The 7,930-nt window shown below is 47.2% G+C and overlaps 1 protein-coding gene across 1 annotated transcript; it reads right to left on the bottom strand.

The window, feature by feature from the left end:
* Positions 1–932: 932 nt before the first annotated feature.
* On the bottom strand, positions 933–5,202 carry LOC137467523 (gastrin-releasing peptide-like). The gene is made up of 3 exons (XM_068179010.1): positions 5,029–5,202; positions 4,302–4,552; positions 933–1,210 (listed from the first exon to the last, which is right to left on the bottom strand). The coding sequence occupies exons 1-3, from the start codon at positions 5,165–5,167 to the stop codon at positions 1,157–1,159; spliced, it is 444 nt and encodes a 147-aa protein (XP_068035111.1). The 5' UTR covers positions 5,168–5,202; the 3' UTR covers positions 933–1,156.
* Positions 5,203–7,930: the final 2,728 nt, after the last annotated feature.

Below are 7,930 nucleotides of genomic sequence, written 5' to 3'. Positions count from 1 at the left end.
ACGGCCGGGGCTCGGCCGGTCCCGGGATTACCGGGGCGCTCCCCTCACGGCCGGGGCTCAGCAGGTCCCGGGATTACCGGGGCGCTCCCCTCACGGCCGGGGCTCGGCCGGTCCCGGGGTCACCGCAGAGCTCCCCTCACGGCCGGGGTTCGGCCAGTCCCGGGATTATCGGAGCGCTCCCCTCACGGCCGGGGCTCGGCAGGTCCCGGGGTCACCGCAGAGCTCCCCTCACGGCCGGGGCTCGGCCGGTCCCGGGATTACCGGAGCGCTCCCCTCACGGCCGGGGCTCGGCCGGTCCGGGGGTCTCCGCAGCGCTCCCCTCACGGCCGGGGCTCGGCCGGTCCCGGGGTCACCGCAGTGCTCCCCTCACGGCCGGGGCTCGGCCGGTCCCGGGATTACCGGGGCGCTCCCCTCACGGCCGCGGCTCGGCCGGTCCCGGGATTACCGGAGCGCTCCCCTCACGGCCGGGGCTCGGCCGGTCCCGGGGTCTCCGCAGCGCTCCCCTCACGGCCGGGTCGAGGGCGCCGCCTGCCGGAGGCGGCGGGAGCAGGCGGTCGGGGCCTGGGGACAGGCCGAGCTCCGCCTCCGGGCACAGCGGAGCTGCCGCCAGCGGGCCGGGGGCTGCGGGGACAGCGTCATCTCCCGGGCACACACGGGGCACGGAGGCTCCGGGCAGAGCGGCTGAACGTACAACACACGCCCTGTCCCGGGGAAGGCAGTGGCCTTTGCTACTGGCCTTTACAGGGCGAACTGCACTGCTTAAGTAAAAGCATAAACTCCGCCTTTTTGTTGGTACTATTTATTGCGAATGTTGCAATGTCATGTAGTTTCAAACAAAGAGAAGAAATGATTCGATAGGTAAGTCATATAATTAATTGGAAGACCCTTCCGTGACATTTTTATATATATATATATATATATATATATATATATATATATATCTCAAAGCCATTCAAATGAGAAAATGCAACCTTGAAAATGAAGTAGAGGATTTAGTCCTTGCTGAACCATACAAGTGTGTATTTAAATACTTTACATAAAGGAATTCTTGTGTACAGAAAAGTGACCGTGTTGATTATCTGATACAATCAAATGCTTGTGAAATATAGTCTCTTACAGAAAGTATTCAATTTCCTTATGATTTAGTGATCTTCTTTCAGCTTGGAGTGCTCTCTTTCATATTCACAACTTGAAGCAGATAGTCCATCATCTAATAAAAAGAAAAATATATTATTTATAGACCAGTCCTGAAAAAAGTAATTCACTAAGATAATAAACCTAATAGATAACTGCTCTGTGCATTCACATAACAAACATATTCCTAATAATCTTTCCGAAACAGACCCCATTTGTCTTGGTTAGTGTAATAACCAACTGCCAAAGTAGGAGGAAAGTCATTCTCCCAAATAATTCTGTGTGCCATCTCATTTATATCCTGTCTCATTAGTGTGAAAAAGCCAACTAATAGAAACAATTTAGAGTTTATTTTCCAACTTACTTTTGCACTTAGTCCAACTTGCAGGAGAGATTTGCATCCCCTTTAACTACATTGACTGTAATTTATTCACAGAATAAAGAGCAGGCAAGGTATTAACTGAAAACAAAATAACACAGGTGCATCATCCTAAGCCAAACCCCAAGAAGTACTGGGCCCACCTCTTCCATTTTTTGACTATTTGTGTGTTACAGCCATTTCCCTCCTCTGAGTGAGTCCTTTAGAAAGAATTATTTTCTTCTTAAGAAATGTACAGCCCAGTGATGCACTGAGTGATTTGTGCTAATAAGAGAGACCCTGAATTGAGTTACCTGAGGTACTTATCTGTATTTACTTCTAGCTTCGGGGCTTCCTGATCTTAAATTTAAAATTCAAGTTTAAAATTAAATCAGCTAAATTTGAAAGCATCCATGAAACAAAGTTCTCGGAGTCTGTCTGCTCCTAACACAGCCAGTCTTTGCTGTGTGCAGCAGGTGGAGCACAGGGCTGCAGGCAGGCTCCTCATGGTTGGCATCTCTGTCAGTGCATGGGAATTACAGAAGCAGGAATTACCCTGGAAGCAGGGTTCATTATTTACCTTCTTTTGGTCACATTTAGTATCTCAGTCCAACAGGCCACTGCATAGGGAACAGTAACCTGCTGTGAATCTGCTGTCTAGTTCCTCCTAGAAAAAGTTTCTGTTCCAAACTCACATGAACTACGCCTGCAAAAGTATTTCATGTCAAGGACAAATTTTTTGGATGCACTGTGCCATCATCCTCAGCCTCCTGTACCTGGTAATCCTCTCCTGTGCATGGACACCTTCCACAGCTGTGGTACAGCAGCACCTTACCCCAAGGTGTTGTCTAATCAAAGTCTGTGCACCTGAAACGCCTCACATCCTGACAAATCTACACAATCAACCCCCAAAGGCCAGTTATGCATTTGTACCACTATGTACATGAATGTCACATTCCATATATCAAGGGTTCCACCTTTATAAATAAGGCTTCTTTTGTTCAAAATAACTTTAAAATGAAAAATAATTCTCATTATTTAAATGTTTAGGAAACTATCGCAGGCATCAAAAGAGTAAAGCATATTCCTTTTGATCTTCATGTTTTCTTCATCTAGAAGGAAGATCTCAGAAATACCTTAAATTTCAGGTGCTTTCTTGAAGCCAAGAGGAAAACAGGACATAATATGCTGTCTAGGCTGTGTATCACCAGATATTTGTGTCCAACAGCAGGAAAGTACAGCTACAGCTACTTTCATTAGATTTTACTTCAGGGTAGAGACAAAGAAACTGTTGAATGATGGACATCAAAGGTTCTATGGCCAAATGAGGTTCTGCAAGTTGTCCTCTATCTTAGTCACAGGAAAAACAGGAGCTTTTTTTACTAATCCTTGCAGAAATCTGTATACTTAAGGCAATAACCTCATTATTCCATAAGGATGTTAGATTTCTGACCACAGAAATGCAGATGTTAATTTACAGAGAAGGTACACACATATGGATATGATTCAACTTACCAGAGGCAACTTCCAGCCTTCATAAGTAGGATCTATTGACAGATACTTTTAGAAGTCAGAACATTTCCCTCTTTACATTAAATAATGGAATTTGTTCATTTAATTTGATTACAGAGCTGCACACTGCAGAACTGAAGATGGAATAAATAGTTTCTCTTTTAGATAGTATTAATAATCAGTTACTATGATGTATCACTATCATAAAGCTACAGCCAAAAAGAAACCTATGGGCAGCATTTGTATCACTGGTGTGACAGACTTAAATCACAGCTTAATTCAAAGGGTGATTTTTTTACCCACATTCAAATAAAAGCCTAAGTATTCACTGATTTGATTACACCAGGATTTCAGGAGGAAACCAGGCTGAAGTTAGCCCAGGAATATTAATGACATCATATTGCAGTAGATATTTACTACTTAAAGTAAAAATTCTTCCCAATGATTATCTTCAAGGGGGCGTATTAATCTTTTTGTTCTATTTCATTGTCACCCAAAAGAATTCTGCAGCTTTATCACCATGACTGTGCCTGAGGTATTATAAGGAAAGGAATTTTCTTGTTGATACTGAGATTTACATTAGACCCCAATAACTTTCTGTAAAACCTCGCTGTTATCCTTCCGTGTGTATTTTATAGGATTTCCCAAAATAATAGGGATTAATCTATTCCAAAATCTTGTTGTCTTGTGCAACAGCACTAGGAAGAACATTAACTTGAGGGATGAGGAGGGGTAGCTTATCAGCAGCCCCAGACTCCTTTAGCAAACCCAGCAATGACCACAGCAATAGCCAGCACCACGGGCTGGAGAAAAGGCAAAGGAAACAGGGATAAAGCTGGGACCAGAGAAAATTCTGCAGCCCTCTGGCTTTACTTAGCTCAAGGCAGAACATCCTGAATGGTGCTGGAAGGCGGTGGTCAGTGTGATGTGGTTCCTCCTGCCCTCACACTTGTTTTTCACACTAGCTTGGCTTTACTGGGCAATATGTGCTGCTGATGTGATCACCTAAGCATAAAGAAAAGAATGGCCCAACCAAGCGGCTTGAAGAGAACCCAGGCACTAAAATCTGCTGAACGCATGCTGTGTTTATGCCCACTAGCAAATGAAGTCATCAAAAACACAATTGGTGAGTGACAATCAGTAATCAAGAGCAGAGTCTTACTGTACTGAATGTCTAACACATGAGACGTGTTTCTGCTGCTTTTCTGGACAATCCACCAGTTAGAGGAAGCTGATATGCTACTGTAAACCAAAAACTGGACACATGGATTATCTTTACAGCTTTTATCTTACTTACATGTTTCCAACTGCTATTGTCATCTGTCTCCCAGGTGTTCCTGGTATACCAGGGGAGCCCTCCTTTTGAAAAGTGACCACTTTTATTTTCATTCCTTTCCAGCAGCCTTAGCAAATATTTTGAGATTTCTTCCCACTGCAGATACTCTTCCAGCTGCTTGATATTGTCAGGTAATGCTGAAAATGGTGTCTTGTTTTCTTCTTCAAAACCATAAGGAAAATCTCCAGTGCTTTTTTTCCCCATTAAATGTCCTGTAACAACAATTAAAGTAGCACAAAATTAACCAAAACGAGTAAAGATTTGATTGTTCAAACATCAGCGTGACTTTGCTACTGATTGAGGGAAAGGAAGGGAAGGGAAGGGAAGGGAAGGGAAGGGAAGGGAAGGGAAGGGAAGGGAAGGGAAGGGAAGGGAAGGGAAGGGAAGGGAAGGGATGGGAAGGGGTTAGATAATGTCGAGATGTAGCACTACTGGCAGCGAAGATTTGGTCAGTGTCACACAGTACTATTAATTTCTTCTGCCTCTTGTGTTACATTGTCAGAGAAAACGTGGCTGAGAAAGGGGCAGCGATTACCAAGCACTTTGTCTGGAGACAGAGAGAAGCTGTTGGTAAGATTTGCTGGAATAAAAGTGGACGGGGAAGCTGAGGTTTTGGACTTACCCTGCCTCGACACGGGACGCAGAACCCTTGCGTTCCAGTGCCTTTGTTAAGTTAAACCGCACTTACCCACAGCCCAGTGGCTGCCGCGGGGGTAGATCTTGGTGAGCGCGGGGGTCCCGCCGGGCTGCAGGGGCGCCGCTCCGCCCTGCGCCGTCAGCAGCGCCAGCGCCAGCAGCGGCAGCGCCGCGGGCCGCCCGCCCCGCATCCTGCCCTGCTGCGGGTGCTGCCGGTGCTGCCCGAGCCACGCTCCGCTCCGCTCCGGCTCCGCCAGGGCTCCGAAGCGCCGCCGCCGCCGCCGCCGCCCATTTATCCGGAGCCGGGCCCGGCGCGAGCGGAGCCCCCGCGCCTGACGCCTCCTCACGGGGCCGCTCCCGCCCCGCCTGCGCCCGCGGGGGGAGCTGAGGCGGTGCCGGCCCGGGCGCGGGGCGGGGGGGCCGCTCTCTCCCTCGCTTCCCTTCGCAACACGGGCGCGTCCCACAAGTTCGCGCTCCTCCGCTCCGTTCGCCGGCAGCGGGTGCTGCGGGCGGCCCGGGGCGCTTGGGGCGGTGCTGCCGGCAGCGCCCGGGCGCCGGGGCTCCTCAGAGGGCGGCAACAGCCGCGGCGGGGCCGCTGAGGGGACCGGGAGCTGCAGGGGGCGACGCCACCCCCACCCTGCAGGACCGCACCGCGCGGCCTTCGGTTCGGCTGCACCTGGGGCGAAGGGTCTCGCTGCCCCGCGCTGGAAATGAAAATCTGGCGCCAAGAGCTTATTTTATTTTCCAGTATCACCTAAATTTCCTGTCACAAGTGACAGTAGAGTGAAGCACATTTACAGGACTTTCTGCTTTCCCTGCACAGGAACCCTGTGAACTTTGAAGCCCCTGAGGCACCTGGAACTGGCCAACTTTGTAGTAAACGGATGAAAAGAATTCCAGCCTGAAGAGGCAGTGCAGGGAAAAGATAGAGGCAGTACGTCCCTGGAAAGGCCCTGAAGTGGCACAAGAAGTGGTTTCACTGAAGTGCAGGTGGGTGAGCAGTGGTGGGATATGAAGTCCTGATGTGCCGTTTGTCACCCAGGAGAACAGCAGGGACAGGATGAAGCCACGTGTAATGTGTGTGGTTTATGCGATGATTTTGCTGTCTAGAGATCTATGGCAGGAGCTGGGATACACAGAGAGCAGAGCTGACTGTAAGGAACTTGCCAGCTCCTCCAGCTAGCCCCACATGACTGGAACTGAACTATCCCTACTGGAAACTCACACGGATGTGAATTAACATAATTTCCAGGCAAACTCTTGTTTTGAAGTTCTCCTTTTGAAGTCAATCATGTATCCTGCTGTATTGAGCCAAATTGTTCCCTTGTTTAGTCACAGTTTGTTTCATCTTCTTTTACTGATTAATGTGATTCATTCTTTTCTTTTGGTTATTAATTATGCATTCGTGCTTAATTCACAATAGTATTTTCATGCCTCAAGTTGCACTGTGCAGACTGCAGTACAGCTACTGACATGTGCGCCGTTCTGAGTGACAGCTGATCAAATAAAATATTGCCATCCAGAGAACCTTCTAATTGTTTGGGGCAATCAAGGCAGGAAATTGAAAAATTCAGGAAATTGTCCATTTCAGAAAACAAAACCAAAACCAGCCTAACGTGAATTCTTACTCAGTCACAAATCTCTTGTACTGAAAATACCATACAAACAAATAAACCTTTCTCATATGCTGTTTATGTACTATGCCTTTATTATTTATTTACTTATTCATAAGGATTTATTCTAATTCCTAATTTACTACCCTTCTAAGGAAAATAGTAACTTCATTATATAGAGAAATATTATTCTGGATCCCCCACATCAGAAAAGGAACCAGGTACAACCAAAGGATGTTACAAACTCTGAGTGACTCAGCTCACTCAAGACAATATTCCTCTCTAAGAAGAAGCCTGATAAAAGCAGTTTGTGTTTAAACATCAAGAAACAGCTCTCTCTGTTTTAAAATACCCTTCCCCTTTTCATATATCCCATGGCAAAGCAAAATGTTGCTGTGCTTCATGGCAGGAAAACATTAACGGTTTTTAAATGCTATTACCATGATAACACTTTAATCTGCTCCCTTTACATTTTAGACAAGCATCATTGTTCTATCAGCAACGCATATTTGATGGCTATAAAAGGGGATAATATAAGAATGGTGTGCCTTTCATCATTTTCTTTGTAGGGATCCTGGTGTTACACGCAGCCAGGAAGTATGTACAGAGCAAACACTGGTGGAAGCCTATCTTCAACGTAATAACAAGTGTGATCACTGAGGAATACTCTGTAAATGTTGAAGATGCTGAATAGACTAATCTCCAGCACTTCCAACCTGCACTCAGGGCAGGTGTTCTGCAAATAACCTCAACATCGACTCAGTGCAGCAACAGTTCCCTGAAGAACTAAAGACATTTCTCAGAAAAGAGCTCCACGACTTTACAGAGGCTGAATAATATGAAATAGTAACATTTATTTAATAAGGCCCAGTGTAAGATAGTTGACACTGTGCTGCATTTTGGGAAGCCCTGGACAGCTGAAGCTTAAGCACAGTGATTGCTCACTGCACATTTAACTTGTGCCAGGCTGCTGTGGCAGCCACAAGTTTGGGTTTATGATTTTTGCAGTGGAAGGGTTCAATAATTGGAGAATTCAAATGGGAAGCATTAATGGACATGCCTGTGGACCAGAACAGCCTACAGGGACCATCCAGGCCAACAGCCTGAGCTCTTCCAGGCTGCCCGGAAGCTCAAGGGCGTTGTCCAAGTGCTGCTGGAATGCTGAGCCTGGGGCATCCATCCTCTCCTGAGGGAGGCTGCTCCAGGTCTGAGCACCCTCTCAGTATGGAAATGCTTCCCAACATCCACTCTGATCCTCCCTGGCACGGCTCTGAGCCACTCCTGTGACTAGATCCCAGTGTCACAATTGGTCAGCTGCAAAATGTCCAACTGCACTCTCCA

The sequence above is a fragment of the Anomalospiza imberbis genome, unplaced genomic scaffold (genome assembly GCF_031753505.1).
Source record: "Anomalospiza imberbis isolate Cuckoo-Finch-1a 21T00152 unplaced genomic scaffold, ASM3175350v1 scaffold_66, whole genome shotgun sequence".
NCBI classification, from domain to species: Eukaryota; Metazoa; Chordata; class Aves; order Passeriformes; family Viduidae; genus Anomalospiza; species Anomalospiza imberbis.
This window is presented reverse-complemented; position numbering and strand designations above follow the sequence as displayed.

What these genes read in the sequence shown, in the direction of transcription:
- LOC137467523 (XM_068179010.1), bottom strand. Translation starts at nt 5,167, where the DNA reads ATGCGGGGCGGGCGGCCCGCGGCGCTGCCGCTGCTGGCGCTGGCGCTG. An exon ending in CGGCAGCCACTGGGCTGTGG is followed by an intron (nt 4,553 to 5,028) that starts GTAAGTGCGGTT and finishes TTGTTGTTACAG; the next exon opens with GACATTTAATGGGGAAAAAA. An exon ending in ACAATAGCAGTTGGAAACAT is followed by an intron (nt 1,211 to 4,301) that starts GTAAGTAAGATA and finishes TCTTTTTATTAG; the next exon opens with ATGATGGACTATCTGCTTCA.